At 34.1% G+C, this 18,293-nt stretch overlaps 1 protein-coding gene across 1 annotated transcript; it reads right to left on the bottom strand.

Moving 5' to 3' along the window:
* Positions 1-574: 574 nt before the first annotated feature.
* Positions 575-17,898, bottom strand: LOC126707348 (alpha-aminoadipic semialdehyde synthase). Its single transcript, XM_050406955.1, has 24 exons — positions 17,339-17,898; positions 17,147-17,233; positions 16,565-16,694; positions 16,148-16,321; positions 15,737-15,819; positions 14,340-14,456; positions 11,876-11,951; positions 11,567-11,738; positions 9,714-9,810; positions 9,412-9,578; positions 7,807-7,864; positions 7,474-7,614; positions 5,994-6,335; positions 5,669-5,749; positions 5,339-5,404; positions 4,431-4,548; positions 4,026-4,155; positions 2,714-2,793; positions 2,220-2,378; positions 1,700-1,931; positions 1,482-1,590; positions 1,190-1,348; positions 1,037-1,106; positions 575-792 (listed from the first exon to the last, which is right to left on the bottom strand). Exons 1-24 carry the CDS (start codon positions 17,594-17,596, stop codon positions 740-742), a joined length of 3,159 nt encoding a protein of 1,052 aa, XP_050262912.1. The 5' UTR covers positions 17,597-17,898; the 3' UTR covers positions 575-739.
* Positions 17,899-18,293: the final 395 nt, after the last annotated feature.

Genomic DNA, 18,293 nt, shown 5'->3' with positions numbered 1-18,293 from the left:
TTTTTTTTTTTGAGAAACACACACACACACACACATATATAGGGGAAGGGAGATAATAGTGAATTCTCAAGATTGGTGACCTTAAAATCACCTAGTAGGGTTTTTGTCGTGTAGATTTTCCCCATTCGTAAATAAACCACCGTGTCAATTTATTTTTCGTTGCATTTTAACTTAGTTGGTGATTTGTTTGTGCTACCACACTTATTGCTTGCTAATTGAATTAATTAATTAACTTGACTAATTAATTGGTTAATTCATCACAAGGGGTCAATACATTCTTAACCTATCATTTAGTTTAAGCTGCAAGGAAAAAGATTCCTTGGTTTTGTAGACTTAAACAGTGTCAAGAATGAATCAAGGGTTAAGTAAGTTGGCTTTTTTGGAAATAAGGAGGAATGTTGGGAGCAATTAAGGCTTGAGGGTGCCACCTTGCATTGGTAAGTTGAGGAGAAACAAAAGGGACAAGATATGCAGCCTAATGGCCTGCACAAACATGCGCAGTCAAAATCACCCTACCCATGAAAGTTTGTTGGTACCAGAATGGTATCATACAATCCTTTCCTGACATCTGCTATTTACAGAGGTTTTGTGATTTCAATAGCTTCACCTGAATTAGTTTTATTACAGTAAATTTGGCAGTTGCAATGACATTTAAACTATATTATTGTCTGGTTCTGGTTTTGAATTTACAAAGTGTTTGAAACCTGTATCAATATGGGACAATCAAGGTAATAATCTGTCACTGTATCTTCTCCATCAACTTGAACCCATAGGCCTCTAAGCAATCCAGTGCTGCAGTAAAGCAAAACATATACAGTCAGTTGTTCAAAATGCTCAATGTACCCTGGTGACATTTAGCCACCACATTCAAAATGATAATTTTTTGATAAGTTTCACCTAGCCTCATAAGGCAATGTCAGATTATACATGCACTAATTATCTCTGTAGTGAACCCAGGGGTAGCCAGGGAATTCAATTATCAGTCATTTTCATCTGTTGTACTAAAACCAGAACCAAACAAGTACATTCCAATTACCTGGCTCATATATTTCAGGTTCAATAGGCCTTAAGACACCTCTTGTCTTGATCTTGTTTTCTAGTAAGAGCTGCAAAAACAGAGAGAAGTCAAAATTTTGGTAAAGCACTAGCTCAAATCACGGTGTGAAGGACAGAGATATATGACAAGTACCAGAGCTCCAATGCCTGCTGGAATACCCACAGTGAGAGCCATGGCAGTGGTCATTTTCCCATTCTTTGTCCTCCCAAATTCCAATAAAGTGGCACTATGATTCTCACTTAGGCCATCTGGGAAAACTACCTCCACTTCGTGATGCAAAAGCACCATATCCTAACCATTAATCACATAAGCCACGTTAATTTATTATTTGGGCATAAAAATTATAACAAATGTAGTCAAGTAACAACAAAAGTGCACTTTGAAGAAGGCTGCTGTGGGTTTAACTCAGAGATATGAAATGTACCTGTTCTGTGCTGGAGTAGGCTAAACGTTCTTCCATGCGGAGACAAGTAACATCAAATGCACTCTGGCAGGAAGCAGGAATTTCTCCATCCTCGTGAAATCCCAAAAATCTAATTAATACAAAAAAGAAATTGCAGCCACTTAGTTTACATTTTCTAGTAAACTTGAGCATAAAAATAACTACAAAAATGAAAAAATAAAAATTTATTGAGGGCCTACATGATAGTTTTGGCTGCCTTAATTGCAGTTCCTTGCTCTTTGCAATGTCCAAGTGTGACAATCCTTTCAGTGATGTCCTTCTCCGCTATCAGAGGTCCATCCACATCTTCACTTTTGAGAAGTTCTAACAAAAATGTTCTGAATGTCGGTTTCTTTCCATCCTTAAGAATTGGATGAGCTTCGGTATCAAAAAAACCAATTCTTGCAAGTGTTGCCATTATCTCACCAAATCCTGTACAAAACAAAATGTCTTAGTTCCATAAACAAATCTATTGAAGTTTATATGACCCTTTATTGAGACTTTCCTACACTAAATATTTGTCTCCATTTTCAACTATGGGGAAAACAAATGACATTATACTAGTAGAATATTTGAGGATTATGATATTTAGATTAATCTTTATAAAATTTAAGTTTACAGAACTTAGATTATTCTCCGAATGAAACTAATTTTAGGCAATTAAGTTCTGATCATTGGCCTTAAGAATACTATAACCCAAAAGCCAAACAAATGTCATGCCTTCATAGCGAAGGGTTCCACGGAAGATGGTTGATGCTTCATGTCCGATTCCGTACAATTCCCCATATACTAAGGAATTACGATTAGGAAGACACTCAAATGCAAAAGCTGGAAGATCAGGTATCCGAAATCTCACAACTGAATCGTAAAGACTGTCCCCTGCAAGTTTGTATCAAAAAATGCAACAGTGAATTCAGAGATAGAGAAAATGGTAATTTTTCACATTCATTACGACAGTTAATATACCCTACTAGCAGAAAAGCCAATCTATATCAGAATGCAGTTACACCAAATATAGAACTATTTAGTGAAGGTTGAAAGAATGTCCATATTTCAAGTATTAAAAAGATCAACTCATACATCTAATAAAAAAATAGACGAATGCATGTGAGACATGCATATAAAAAAGTACCAAAAGAAACAAAAAAGGACAGCAACATGATAACCCAGTGGTTAATCAGATTCACCACTTCATTTTATCATTGACAGCTTACCATCAATGTGTAAAGTTTCGCCATTAGATCTATAGGTGGCAGGATTTCGCCCAGATCGAATAGCTCCTGCAGGACTCCAACTGAAATAGTTGATAAGACAATTAGCAACTGCTCTGAGGCTGAAAGCTCAATGCAAACTTCAGATATAGATGCTTATGAGAGAACATAAAGAAATCTCTGCTGCTTAGGTGTCAGAAAATCCTATGACTTTCCCTTCATTTTGCAAGTAAAAGTGAAAAAATGATGAACGAAAAATGATGACCAAAAGAATGGTAGAACAAAGAGTGAAGGCAGGTAAAATTTACACGAAATGTCCTGCAAAGAGAAAGGAAGTGCCCTAGGAAAAAATTGTCTGGTATAAATATATCTTTTGAGTTTTCTTGAAAACACTAGAGGATATAATCATAACATTGCATCACTTATGTGCATCATTTTACACCTTACTTATTATGTCACCTATTCAATTTTTGGACGATAACCCAAGTCCTTAATGGTCTTCATATAGAAGAATATTATGGGTTTTCTTCTTATAAAATTACATTCTTTCATCATTGAATAACATATGCCAATGTGTCCACTATATGTCTTAAGAGTCTTAGAGGAGTGTCTAGGTAGTATGATAAAAAATAATAATAATAAAAAAAAAATAAAAAAAAACAGAAGAAAAAAAAACAGAAGAAAAAAAAAAAAAGAAAAAAAAAAAAAGAAAAAGAAAGGAAAACCAGAAATTTTTTACTGTGGAAAAGTGTAAGACATGCACCCAAGACTGTTGATGTCCAACATGGACATATCTCCTCCATAGAAAAGTTCAATGCGATAGAACATTGTAGTCTACTATTACAGTAGGCATCTTCTTGAAAATTCTCTGTTTTTTGCTAAACCAATCTCAACAGTAAATTAAACACTGGGAATCATTTTTTGCAACATGATAAAAGTACAAGCACAGTTATTGAGATCCTAAATGTTGCGTTGTAGTTCACATGTAGAATTACCCAGTATCGGTCCTAGTCCATGAAAAAGAATGGTATTTCACTTGTAACTTGAGGTACAAATAAATATACATCATTCACAACGCATTTGTAAACTGATTTGTCTCTCTTATCTACACACAGTCAATAGCCTCAAAATATTATTTAACATATTTTTCCAGAATAAGTTTCAGTTATTAACTTAACATTCTAATCAGCTGTTCTGTTTCTACTCCCCCTCCCTTCCCCACCACCCCCCAAAAAAAAAGAACTTTTATGTTTGGCAAGTTTCAGGAAAGTCTTAGAAGATGAATGTTTCAAATCCAGGTCATTCCAACAAGTACCTGAATTTATATGCTAATGGGTTGTTTGCAGCAGCCGGGGATGGGAGCCCCCCACAGTAAGAAGTGAAAGACCTTATTATCCCCTTTCGAACATGAGCTTCGTTAATCATCTTCATTGCCATCATATGATCTGGCATATCAACAACAAAAGTTACAGAAAAAACAGGCCCAAGGACTCCATCTCCCAAAGTTGGAATCAATCATATTGTAAAATTAAAAGGAAAAAAAAAAAAAAAGTGCAAAAGAAAACTTCTACAAAACTAAAAGGTTGTGGTGAAGTATATTGTAAAATTATATTTCAAGTATTAGGCTTTCATGGATCTCAGAGCTAGTCATTTATGGATTCATGAGCTATGCCAAGACAACTTTAAGTAACAAATCATTATGTATGAGGGTTTAATTTACCTATTCCAGGGTCCAGACCCATCTCACCCAGAATGGTAACACCAGCACTCTTTGCCTTTTCATTTAACATGGACATGGACTCATCGACGTAGCTAGCAGTAACAAGATGCTTTTTAAGCTGCATAAAGAGAGATTATCATCTCCTTAGCAAGAAAGAAAAAGTAATGGACAGCATTTAGTAAATGAGAAATCCAATTGTGACTTTCGACTCTGGTTGATCATAATATACCATAAAACAATCAACATATCTCTATTTGTCTCTTGTTTCAACCCGGATTTTTCAGTCTTTCTGGTTCTTAACCACGTTATTTCTTCTTGGAAGGAAAATTATCTCTTCAGCTAAAGTCTAAGATCAAATCTCAAAACCCCTTTCCCCAGATTTAGTTAGTCCTTAACTAATTGGTACAGTTCCTCAGGTGCCTTCTACATATTATTCATTGCACAGATTTTACAGTTAAAAAGCATATTTCACTTTCATAGATTAACTGGATTGTTAATTGTTGAGCTGATTCTGCATAAAAATAATTATTCGTATATTGTTTTTTCACAGGTGGTATAAACTTGTTACTGAAACACATATTGACTTGAGTTAAGAATTTATAAATCATAAATTCAGTTATTTGCTTGCTGAATTTTTACAAAGTTCACCATTATTGTGATCCTACACACACACTCTCTCTCTCTCTCTCTCTCTCTCTCTCTCTTTGTGCTTACAAGTGGGGAAGTGGGGATTTGAACCTTGGTTCTCCCCATGGGAAGAACTGGGCAATGCCATGAGCCACAAGGCTGCTGGTGTGATCCCTCACCTGTTGAGCTTGGGCTAGAAGCAGATTTAATATTAGGTCACAACCAGCTGTGATAACTCTTAACTGTGATACAGGATATGAAATTGAGACAGTTCCATATACCTCGATGCATGCATTTGCCACAATAATGTGACAACTAGCAGGGAGTAAACTTATGACCACTTCAACCTGCAAGAAACAACAGACATTGACAACGTAAGCCCATGAAATGTGATAATTATTCAGGAAAACGGAAGTAACTTATTCTTGTGAGAAAACAGTAGATATCTAAGTAGTGAAATTAGAATGATTTATGTCAACAACTGTTGCCATGCATGCATGAGCCACCGCAGCTTCAATAATATCAAAGGCCTCATTTATCAAAGTTCATCCAGTAGTTGACTGATACATTGGCCAAATAACTATTTAAAATTACCATGGAAAAGAACCTACCTGTGAAACATACTTAAAAAGATTTTCATGATCCATCACATCAAGCTGAATGGCTGTTGCATTAGGAATTCCTTCAATGATCTGCATCCAATCCTTCACTATAAATATCAAATGGTTTATATGCAATGAAAATACACATAACTATGCATGTATATACACTCTATTGTATTAAGACAGTATTCATACATGTATGCCAGTATTGCATTCATGTATATCAAACTGGAAAACTTTTTCCACCTTAATCAATAGCTGAAAAATTCATACTCTACAGAATTTGATGAAGCTAATATTTGCACAAAGGTAAAAGCTTTTTGGTCAGTGATACCTCTTCCGCATCCTTTAGGTAGAGAGATCCAACAATAACTTGAACATCATTCTGCTCTTCAGAATCATCTTCCAGGCATGCTTTATACCCTTGGTGAGATGAAAACCTTCCAGATGATGCTAATAGCTCGGCAGCTGGTTGGCAGACACGCCCCGCCCCAAGAATAAGAACTGCAGTCTTCCTTTCTGTGTTATGTCCATTTTTAATGTCACTCTCTTGGACTTTACCAACCTTCAGTGACATCTTATTTTTTTCTTGGTTCCCAGATGTTTCATTTGGATTAGCTATAGAAGTTAAAGAGTCAATAATTTGATCCAGCACTACCCTATCATCAGCACCAACCTGTCCAATACAATAAACAATTCTATAAGAAGATATTTAATCTATGAATACTTTCTTGGATAGGAATCAAAAATAAAAAGGATTGATAAACTGAGGTAGGAAAGAGAAAGATACATCTTTGAGAATAGATACTTAAGCTAAGTTGATCTATATAGAGAAAATTTAGTGGGTTCCTTTGAAGCTTCCCTTTATATTCTTACATTCTGGAATAGAATGAGATTAAAAACCAGCCCACGAGGCTTTACTTCACTCATTTTAACTATGTTTATATTGGTGCTTGAATGATTTAACATATACATTCGAAGTTTTGCAAATGTTCAATACTATTAGTAATTGATTTGTTTATTCTATCAAAGAAAAAGTAATTGATATAACTAGAAATCCCAACGTAAAAGCGTGGTTAGTAAAAAAGTAGTAGAAGAAATCCATGGCACCAGTATTGCATAAAATCTGATGACCGGAAAGTAAACAATGTGGCCAATTTCCATTGTTTAGCCCTCTGTTTTGGCTTTTTTCCATTTATGGAAAATTTTCCTCCTATTATAATTTTTGTTTTAAAAGAGTACTGTCAATTCTGGGATGTTTACCAGAAATATTAATTTCAGAGATTTTCTGAAATTTTCCTTTTTTGATTATTCTAGCCTAATTTTGTGTACAACAGAAACCAGGGTTTGTTCAAGCTTTACTGTATAAATTTGCAACTGAAACAAAGTTTGGTATCAAGATGATTATTACAATAAAATTACATAAGGATTCATGGTTTTCTCAAGCCAGTGGAGTTCTTGAAAATTCAAATAGACGTGTTCTATTTTCTGTGGCTATTATGCTGTTTCAGTTACAGTAGAAACTATGCTATAATTTTCTATGCATCAATAAGGTACCAAATAAAATAGCAGATATGAGCTATTGCTCAGCTTTAGCCTGGGATCTTTGAGTACAATGGTAAGAGGTATTCATTCATAAATAGTTTAACCACATTGCACACATTTCATATCCAACAATGGAATGCAATTCAAAGACAACTCACGCTTGACAATGTAATACAAAGTGAGAAAGGAATTTGAAAACTTGCTACATTCCATTAACAAAGCAACAATTCGATCTTCCAAACTAAATGGGAATATAAAAATCTACTTACTTCAAGTTCTGAGTATGACTTGACATTAACACTCTGACCCACTTGACATTTAACTGAGTGGAAGGAGCCACCTGCAGCTTCAATAATATCTAAGGCCTCATTTATCAGAAATTGATCAAATAAGTGACCACTCAGAGATACCTGCCAGTTATGTTCAGAAATTTAGATGAGGAGATACTTTAACAACTGCAATTATTAGAATGATATAACCAATATCTAACCTAATTCACATGACTTTGCAACCCAACACCATTTTGCATGAGCCAAGAACTAACATTTGGCATGAAAAATAGAATGAATAGCCAAAAACCTAAACTAAACTGAAGAACCTACCAATATGCTGTACTTCTTCTTGTAAGAGTGGCGATTTGATGTATCTTCTGATATTTCCCTGAAAATCAAAAAGAGAATTCATGAATATTTAGAAAAAGACAGAATCACAACTAACATGGATGAGAAACATTTTACAGAACTTAGAACGTGCATATATATCTTTCCATGGATTATGATACAAATTATATGTCAAATCAATTGGTCTGGTCTGAATATGACTTGCACAAATGACAAAAGCAAAATTGTCTGAACAGACACTGACTTTGCAGTAAGAAAAATCAGTTTCCAAAGGCAGTTTTGTTGGACACTCAAATGCATGGACTTAATTCACAAGTTAGGGCGGACAACTATTGCATTCTATTATATTCTTATTAGGATATATCTGAAAATATTTTTTGCCCATTGAAGTGGAAGCACATAGAACTTTAGCTGTAGTTGAAAAGGGGAATTGCAATTAAAAGATTAAAAAAAAATGGTTTATTCTTCTCTGTTAAAAGTTATTCAAACTCAGTCTTAGAAAATTATTAGAATATACAAGTAACATTTGTTTACATTTTGAAATTCTTGAAATTCCAATTTAAAGACAATGGTATCAACGTAATTAAAATTGAAATGAGAATGTTAAGATAAACAAATCGAAATACAAAGAAAGATATGATTCAAAATAAGGAAATTTGCTTAAAAATAGGAGTTATTGATGAAATAATGAGGGAGACTGGAAAGTTACTTGGGATGGTTTGGTTTGGTCATATTTAGCGGAGGGCGATTAATGCATCAAAGAGAAAGAGTGAGTTGATTCTAGTTAAGGGAAGGACAAATAGTGGAAGAAAACCAAATATAACATTAAAAAATTAGTAAACAAGGAATAGTCAATTGAAAAAGTAACAAATGGTACAACTTCAGATAGAATAAAATTGGATAAGAATACATGTAGCTGACCTTGACTAGCATTAAGGCTTTTTTTTTTTAGTTGTATTTAATTTGTTTCTTGAAAGGATAAAATTATACACACGCACACCATGTCTATTCCAATATTATTTAGGTGTATTAGGTCTAATACTAATAAGCTCAGTTTCCTACTCTCTCCATACATCCAAACCATACAGATCATGCTCAAAATTTATGCAAATGAAAGCCTCCTCTCAGATAGCCTATTGTTTTTGGCAAAAAATAGACAGCAAAGTTTTCCTAAGATTATTGAGATAGGGGAACCTTCAGAGCTGCAGTCAATATTCTAGGGTTATGTTTTTGCAAAAACAAGTAGATAGCTAAACAATTTTAAAATTAAGGCATACATTTGAGACCTATTGGTCTAGGATTTTTTTTTTTTTTTATATATAATAAATTATGACCTTAATATGAACTCAGTTCCCTACAATTTTGACACTATTTTGTTTCTATTTAGCTTTAACTTTACACTTAGATCTTTTCAAGTCAACGGACTTGTATTTTTATTGAAAAGCAAGTATTTTCTGAGTACCCTTCTTAGTCAAGGCTCTTGAGCTCTATAATCAGAGATTAAATTCTACAGACCCCCAATTATTTCCCATACGTAAACATAGTACCAATGGAAAGGCTACAAATCGTAGATGGAAAGAAGCTTACTCTGAATCAGAGTTTCGCATACGTGGAATATATTCATACAAAGACGTAAGGGCTCCTCCATGAGCTATGCATGCTCTCCTTAAGTGTGCAGGTAAATTTGTAGTATCTGTTGCAGAAGCCAAACAGCCAACAAATTGGGATAGTATGTCTCCAAAATGTTGAGAAGCCTTTCCACAGTTAAGTGGCATGTTAATTGAGACCATAAAAATTTAAATGTTGACATCAAGATATTTCTGGAGAGAATGCACAAAGGAAACATCTATATATAATAGAGAAGAAATGTTTGGATCAGAGTATTTCACCTCTTTTGCAAACTCTGTAGGAAGAATGTCGACAGCTGAACATATCACACCATTACCCTCCATGTCATGATGATATGAATCATTTAAAGGATCGTATCTGAGACCATGAATGAACATATCCTCAACACAGATAATAATCTTTTAGAGTTGAATATTTGTAGTTAGAATTACAATTGAAGATGCCAAATTGATAGTCCAGCATGTGAAACAAAACTAAACATGAACAGGATGTCCAACATCAGTCAGAAACAGGATCTGGAGTAATCTTAACTGTTCATTACATATAACAAACTTCTAAAAAAAAACTTGTGCACAATGCACAGCATCCCATACTCTCAAATTTCCTCTCTTTTTAGGTGGGGAAGGTTTTCCTAATATTATACTTATCAGAAAATCATACTTGATTTTAAAAAGCTTTAGAAATTATGGGGGAAAAGGAATAAGTTTAATGAAAATTTTGTAAAAGTTCAATAATAACTATAGGCTGAAAGCAGCATTAGAAATCGTATGTAATAATTTCTTGCAAATGTCTTGATCTTCTACAGGATAAGTGTATGGATAATAGGATAAGGATGTTCTGGAGCAATCACCTCTTCTTAGTAAAATGATGATTTACTTCCAATCTCCAACCAACAACATTTCCTTGTCTGCTGCCTCCTTTTCCTCCTACCCTCAAAACATATTAAGATCACATCTACATATATTTACTTTATATCAGAGCCTGGAATTTGACATGCTTGGTAAATTGCAGCTAGGATACCAACGTACACTGTAACTGTGAGTTAACAACTATATTTTATAGTCTATAGATACTCCCCTGGTATTTTTTCCAGATAGATTTTGGTTACAAAACTGGCAGTGATCTTATTTATATAATTTATCTTTTTTGTTTTATGACCATTTAAGATTTTTTATTGATTTGGACACTTCAAGGAGAAACCCTCCCTTTTTGAAAAATCAAATTCTTGCTTTTATGCAATAAACTGATACAGCAGGAGTTATGTTGGCTAGATGGTAGTCGACTATTTGTTAGTTTGTAGATTAGAACAAATCGTGAAGGCTTAAAAATGAATCATCATTCTTTGCCACTTGATAGCAACATTCTGCACTTGTTTCACCTATTTTCCAAATTGTTACTGATGAGTCCATAAAAACTATTAAGGTCGTCCATCTTAATGGACGGTCATTGCGTCATTAGTAGGCCATCAAAGATTTATGAGTAACCGCCCAACACATTCAATAACGATCATCAAAGGCCTTAAACCCTTTCATCAAGACAAAGAACATTACAATTAGGGTAATAATCACCCTCATATATGTCCAACAGCTACCTAAGTCACCTATAAAAGGGACAATCTGTCCATTTGCTAAGGTACGTCAAAAAACTACTACAAAACACTATCTATATATGAAATATATAGGTTGGTACTAATTTAAGCATCGGAAGCTCCCCCACTGAACACAATCCAGTAGTCTTTTCGATCTATCTCTCCTTTATCTTGCAGGTTCTATAAGGTCGTCTAATGCTCCGGATTGAACGAGGGACCTAACTGACGATTTTGGCATCATCAGTTACCCTAGCGATAAGAGAAGGGAAGACAGCAAAAGGAGACACCAATTCTAGTTTCATTCTTCCAGGGCGTCTAAGCTACCAAAGCCTATGAATTATGACCTTTTGGACTGTGTTCACTTTTTTTGCTTTACTTGTGTCTACATTGGCTGTACCGCACAAATATTTACAAGTATATGGCACAAATATTTACAAGTATATGGCGTACAATGTCTAGAAGAAAAGAAAACACACATAAAAATGCATGAAAGAGGAAATTTACTATAAAAGAAAAAACAAATACCTGAAAAAGGGTGAGTCAATTGATGTTGTTTGGTTAACAAACTCAATGGAACCCCCAATATCACAAGTTATGTCAGAGACTCCAACAAGTGGACATCCTTTCCTCATGAGATCTTGAATTTGCTTGGTACTCAACAACTGAGGAAATCTTTCCTCCCAATACATGCAGTTCACTACCAAAAGTATATTTGAAAGATAATTAACAACTTAATAGCAGCCAAAAATCCTGAATCAAGTTTTAACTAATAATAAGCAAAAGCAATAGCATATAATTTGCACCAATATATTTGTAGGAAAGGGGACTACACACCAATTACAGATGCATACGGAGCTACTTTTTCATGGAAAATAGGGTTGTAGTGTTCTGGATGTGCATAGTAGTCAGCCTGAAAAATAAGATCTTTTTTTGTAAGTGTCTACCTCTAATAAGATAAAATGGTAGAGTGAGTAGTATATTATGTTTTAAGAGAGTCACAATCTCAATTATGTCAAGGACTGATAAGAAAAGTAGAATGACTATGGAAAATTCACCAACTATAATCCCCTCTTCTTTGTTTTGTTTTTCTATTTTCCCTTCATTTATTCACAAAGACATCAATGCTTTCACTTACAACCGAATATATATGACTTTCAAACCCTAAAAGAATCCAAAATGAAGACATTATAGCCATCAAACGTAAGTCAAATATATGATTAATACTTTTGGCCTTGGTATAGGCATCAAGAAGCCTGTTTTCAATGTCATTGGACCAAAGAGTAGTGGATAATAGAAAAGGTATCAAATTAGAGAAAATGAAATATGGGTTGCAAGACAAGATAATTTACCTTGGTGGAAACAGACTTCATGCTAGTGATAGTGGAAACTTTATTCTTTCATGTCAAGACATGAGTACAGGAGAACTGCTATTAATTGGTATTTCTTCATGAGGATTTATATATGATGCTTTTGTCATCTTACTGCATATCCTAATGGTATCTTACTTTTCAGAGATCCTTTTGATGAAAGGCTTAAGCAACCAAAATTAATCTTAGGAATAAGGATCTAAAAGACTAGGAAATTTTTAATTCTCACCAGGTAGATACATGGGACACAAAAAGTACACAAAGCCTTAGGGTCCTCATTAGTCACATCTACTTAGCATTACAATATTCCCTTCAAGAGAAAACACAGCAGTCCCAATTTTACAGCCAAACCGAATTTGATGCATATAACACTAGTAGAGTCAAAAAGGAAATATTACTTAAGGAGCTCACATAGAGCTTTAGATAGGATAGAATGGCAGAGAAAAGCTAATACTGAAAAGTTTGATCGAAGTCTTTATTGATTCAGCCAACATTCAAGATGCAAATGCATAACATTCAATCAAGAGTAAATAGCAGGCATAGATGCATAACATTCAATCAAGAGTAAATAGCAGGCATAGAAGCTTGCAGGAAGTTAAAGAAGGTAGGTCCTCTTAAAAATAGCCCAAAATTCAGGAAAGATATGTAATCCACAATGATAAGCTTTCGCTCCAAGATTAAGTACAGTGAGGTAAGATAGTTCTCTCTGCAACGTGTCCTAAAGAAATTAGTTGCATTTCTCAAGATAATCTACTTCAAAAAGAATGCTTCAAACATGAGGCCAAAATCTTTGGTTGAAAACAAGCTTGAGCTGTGACAGACATAGCTAGATTAATAGCCACTTCAGACAAAGAGGAACCATTCGAGAACAAGTAAAAAAATTTCACAAGAACCATGACAGCTTTATCTAGGGATAATTAAAGCAAAGTTTCTATATAATGAATAATATTATATTGAATAATGAAAAGTCATCTCCTTGAATCGCTAAATATCCCTTTCCATTATTCCAACCAAATTCATTATAAAGATTGGGGGAGGGGGTTAAGAAAAAAGTAAGTGGACCTAACCTATTGAATCATGACTATATCCACTATTCTGACATTAAAATTTGATAATTCAAAAAACATGGAATGTAATAGTCAGTGGATCTTTTTCTTCAATTTCTTTTTTTTTTTTTTTTTTTTTTAATTTAATAGTTAGACGAGGGAGGATTTGAACACTTTATGTCTTGGAGACATCAAGAGGTGCCAACCAGTACACAACTCTTGCTTTTTTTTTTTTAATAATTTCAATTCATATATATATATATATATATATTCTTTTGGCTCTGCAATTTGTTGATATTACTGATTAAATACTCTTATCATAGATGGGTTATAGGAATAAACTGATATTTCCTTCTTTTACAGAGAAAGGCTTATTCCAAGTCACAATGAGCCATTTTAAATTAAATCTATTTTTTTAAATCTAATAAAAATGATGCTACATTGCTTTTCCAGACTAGCTTGCCTTTTTATTCTCTTCTTCTTCTTTTCAAAATTATGATATGAAGTTACAGTAGGATAGAGAAAACTTTGTGGTGACTATTATTACTAAAATGTGTGACTATCATTATTTTCACCAGCACATTAAAAACTCTTCCATGTAAATCTTGTTGTGCTCTCATTGTGCAAAAAATAATTTACATTGGGTTTTAATTTGTTACTGCACTTGTTTTGGTAATATCTGATATGTGCAAAGATGAGGTAAGTGTAGTAGCTTCATATCACATGTACTTCATATCTATTTGTCATGCAATAATGTGATCATGTCATTGAAATTTCATACATGAGGTAGATAGATAAAAAGATTAGAATGATAAATAAGAAATCAGATTGAAGAAAGCCCTCCCCAGTGCCCCCTGCCCCCCAAAAAAAAAGTCTGTAACTCACTTTGTCAAACACTTTTGTGGCATCTCTATGTTCAACCATGTCTTGACAAGTTACAACAGAACCATAAACTTGGAAAACTCTCTTTAACGCCTGTGCAGGTTGATTGAGATCCCAACCCTGATCAAAAAGAAAATTTTCAATATTTTTTATGCTTAAAAATAAATGTCAGAATGAATTGATCAAATTAAAAAGACAGCCAAGATTAAAATTCAGAATAAAATGAATTTCAAATTAAAATTTGCACCAAGGTTAGTGTAGTGGGTGTTGGGGCCCAAGACCTTGTGCACCCCAATCAAAACAAACTAGTTAGAAATAAAGTCTTCTCTGTCTTCTTTTTCTTACTGGCTATTTCTGGATTTCAGATAAGAATATTTATTGATATTTATAATTAATATCCAAATTATTACCCATATTCTTCATACCCTACAGAAGGTTTCATGAAACATGCACCTTTAATTACTCCCCTTCATTTGGACTGATTTCTTCAATTTCCAACAAAAACTAAAAACAATAATCAACTTGTGATAGTTGACCTTTGATAGTTACTGCAACTTCCAGAAAACAAATATGGTAACTGCTAGCTCATATATTTAGGACATCATGCCAAAGCCCTCCCAAGCCTTGCAAAGTAGTTGACAAGATGAAGCAGAAATGTGAAGATACTTTCATTTGATATTGAAAATTTTTATATAAACCATCCATGTCCTTCTTCTCTCTTTTTTATCATATGTTCTACTATCTATAAACATGGAAGTTTCTACTTTGTATATAGTTAGATTCAATGTAGTCTAAATCAATAATTAGACGAATAATGAATTCCAGCATTTAAACAAAATATCATGCTAGTTTGACTGATTACTTAGTATAACTTTCTGGACTCATTTTAATGACAATATATGTACAGGTAGACAATATGTTTGAAGTGCAGATGCCTTGTCTGCAGACCATAGGAATAGAGAAATCAAAGGAGAAGTTTGTCAACCAGAATCTGATAGATACTATTTCAGAAAGTTCATAAGAAAACGATACAGAGGATATTGTTTCCTTTACTGGTGATAGACTTGTACACAATTCCCAAATTTAATCTCTCGAAAACCCCACTTGACCTTCATTTTGGCCAGTGCTTGGACCACGCCTCATTCTGGGGTCAGGGAAGAAAAAGAAACAGCTAAAGCTAAACATGGAATCCAGTCACCTCTCTGATCCTATACCTTGAGGAAACAAGGTTTGGATGCATTATTTACTTCAGTATAGGGTCAACATAAAGAGGTGAGTCAGGAGCAATAGGGATTCACATTGTAAAGTTTCATGAAATGAACTGTGGGCTTATGCAACCCTGCCCATGCTGCACAATTAGATGAACATTTTTAACAACAAATATGATACTGGAAACTTACCACCCCAAATAGCTCTGGAAGTTGACTTGGTTCCACAAAGGTGTGAGGAAGAAGCTTAAATATCTCTTGTGCGCCAAGAGAAACTACAAAAGAAAATATGTAATAGATAATTAAAAGTGTGATGTAAAAATCAAATATAATAGAGTTTTACAAATAAAATCACTTACAAGAGTTGGTAACATAAATAGGAATAAAAAGTATTTCAACATATCATATGAATACAAAAACCAAAATGTGTTGATATCTGTATTTAGTAGTTATAATCAATAGTACTTAGGAGAACTTTACATATCATCATGCAAACTAAGTGTGTACCCCGCAATACATTTCAATGATAGAGAAACTTCTAATTTTCAATAGAAACAGTATGGGTGCACCAAAAAGGAGAGCCACTTGTAATGTTCATAGTACCATTTCCTGAGCCAGTGAATATAAAGACCAACGGACAGATTCCTGGCGGCAGTCCATGAGCTGCTATTTCTTCACCAATTGAAATTACAGCAGCCTTGGCAGCAGCCAAGGAAGGATACATGTAAGATGCACCTAGTGAGAGGAAAGGTGTTGAATATCCAAGGCTTAGATATCCTGTTGAAAGAAAGTTTTGGTCAAAATTCAACATAAACTACATGAGATCATATAAATAAATTTAGAGCATGTGCTAGCTGTTTCTAAGGTCGGACATATATGACATGGGAAATTTCAAATTATAGCCCACTGCCTTCTTTCTTCAATTAAAACGGAGGATTTTAATGGAAATGGAGCAAGGCATTCTCAAAACAACAGAAAATTCCAACACTGCAAAATTTGGAAAAGGTAATGAAAACATACTCTGTCCCAAACCGTGTAGGAAGTCAATTAATCCAGCTCTACCGGCATATTTTCCAAATGAAAGCAACCTTTTCCCATGATCCCCAACAATAAGCTCGTAATCATATAATGACACCCTTTCATTTAGTATCTACATAACATGTGAGTGTGTAAAAAGAGAGTCAGTATAAGCAATTGTCACCTTTCCTAGACAAGATGGTATATAGTGTATCGGGATTCGGGCATATGTAACTACCCTCTCACATCAATATGAACCATGTGAGAGGGTGATTATATATACCCAATACACATAGATTTTCTCTGGATTCCACAAAAGTGAGAGTTTTTTACAGCAGATTCTCCCTTTACGAACAGATATTCATAGAAGTATCTCCTCTAGATTCCGAAAAAGTGACAGTTTTGTAAAGTAGATTCTACCATTTACAGATAGAAATTCATAAGAGATTCTCCTCTAGCTTCCGCAAAAATGAGTTTCGTACAGTAGATTTCATCTTTTACAAATAGAAATTCAAAGGAGACTCTCCTCTAGATTCCGCAAAAGTAGATTCTACTTTTAGAAATAGATATTCATAGGAGATGTACCTTATCTAGTAAAGGCATGTTATCTTTCTGGGCCTTGTGTGTATGAGAGAAAAAGGCATAAGCTCTATCAGGAAGAATCATCTCCAACTACACCAAACAATAATCCAAACTTGCAAAATTTAGATAAAAACTGGCATAATTATACATTAGCCAAATGGGTTCTTTTTTTTTTCTTCAGAAACAAAGAGTTACCTGAGGTTGTTTAACACCCACGACAAGACCACATTGTGACAAGTCATCTGAAATTTGACACCCAACATCCTCGTACTGGGAATCGTGATAGATGCGCTTTGTTGATGGCTGCACAATAATGCGAGCAACCCCAGCAGTTGCTGTATCTCCTTGTCCACTGTGTAAAAGTCGAGCACAGTGTGATGGGGTCAATGGTGTCCTTCTCTCCCATTTGTTGCAAGTCTCAGATAAAATCCCAATAACTCCATTCCCAAGCATGGTTGTTGCTTATGCTTTTGTCTCCTTTTTGTTTTCTTTTTGTGTTGTGTGTTGTTGTTGTTTTGTGATCATAAGAATTGAATTTGAATTCAACCCAATTGAGAACAATGAAATCAAAGAAAGTGGAAAAAGTTTGCGTGAATTTTGAAGAAGTGCTTGGACTGAGGTGATGGAAAGAGAAGAGTGTGGTTGGACGCTCTTTTCGCTTCTGCAAATGGTAGTTTTAAAATGTTGGTTTGTTTTGTTCTGTTTTGTTTTTATGGCGTGTGCGTATGAGAGAAAAACAGAGGATGAAATGAACATATAGAAACAAACTAAGGTTTGGAGCAGCGTATATAGTTAAAACTGAAAAAAAAAAAATGCTGTGCAGAAAAATCAAGTAAAAGTTAGCTAAATAGAATAAAAACTATAGTAAAACTTATAAACAATGTCTTATAAATAGCATTAAAAAATATAATAAAACCTTTAAACAGTATTAAAAAGAAACTAAAAATTAAATAAATCAAAGAAATAAGTTCATCCAAAGCTCATAGGATAAGAGGAGGTCCTATAACTTTATCAGGAGCATTTGGGTTACAATCATTAGCGTCAGCATTATCACTGAAACGTAAGACCATTAGGAAAAGAAGGAAAAGTTAAATAAATGATATCCTTTTTTTTTGAGAAAGTAAATAAATGATATCCTGATTGGGTAGTT

Source organism: Quercus robur, chromosome 11 (assembly GCF_932294415.1).
Source record: "Quercus robur chromosome 11, dhQueRobu3.1, whole genome shotgun sequence".
Lineage (NCBI taxonomy): Eukaryota > Viridiplantae > Streptophyta > Magnoliopsida > Fagales > Fagaceae > Quercus > Quercus robur.
The sequence above is the reverse complement of the archived record's forward strand: the minus strand, read 5'-3'. Positions and strand labels throughout refer to the sequence as shown.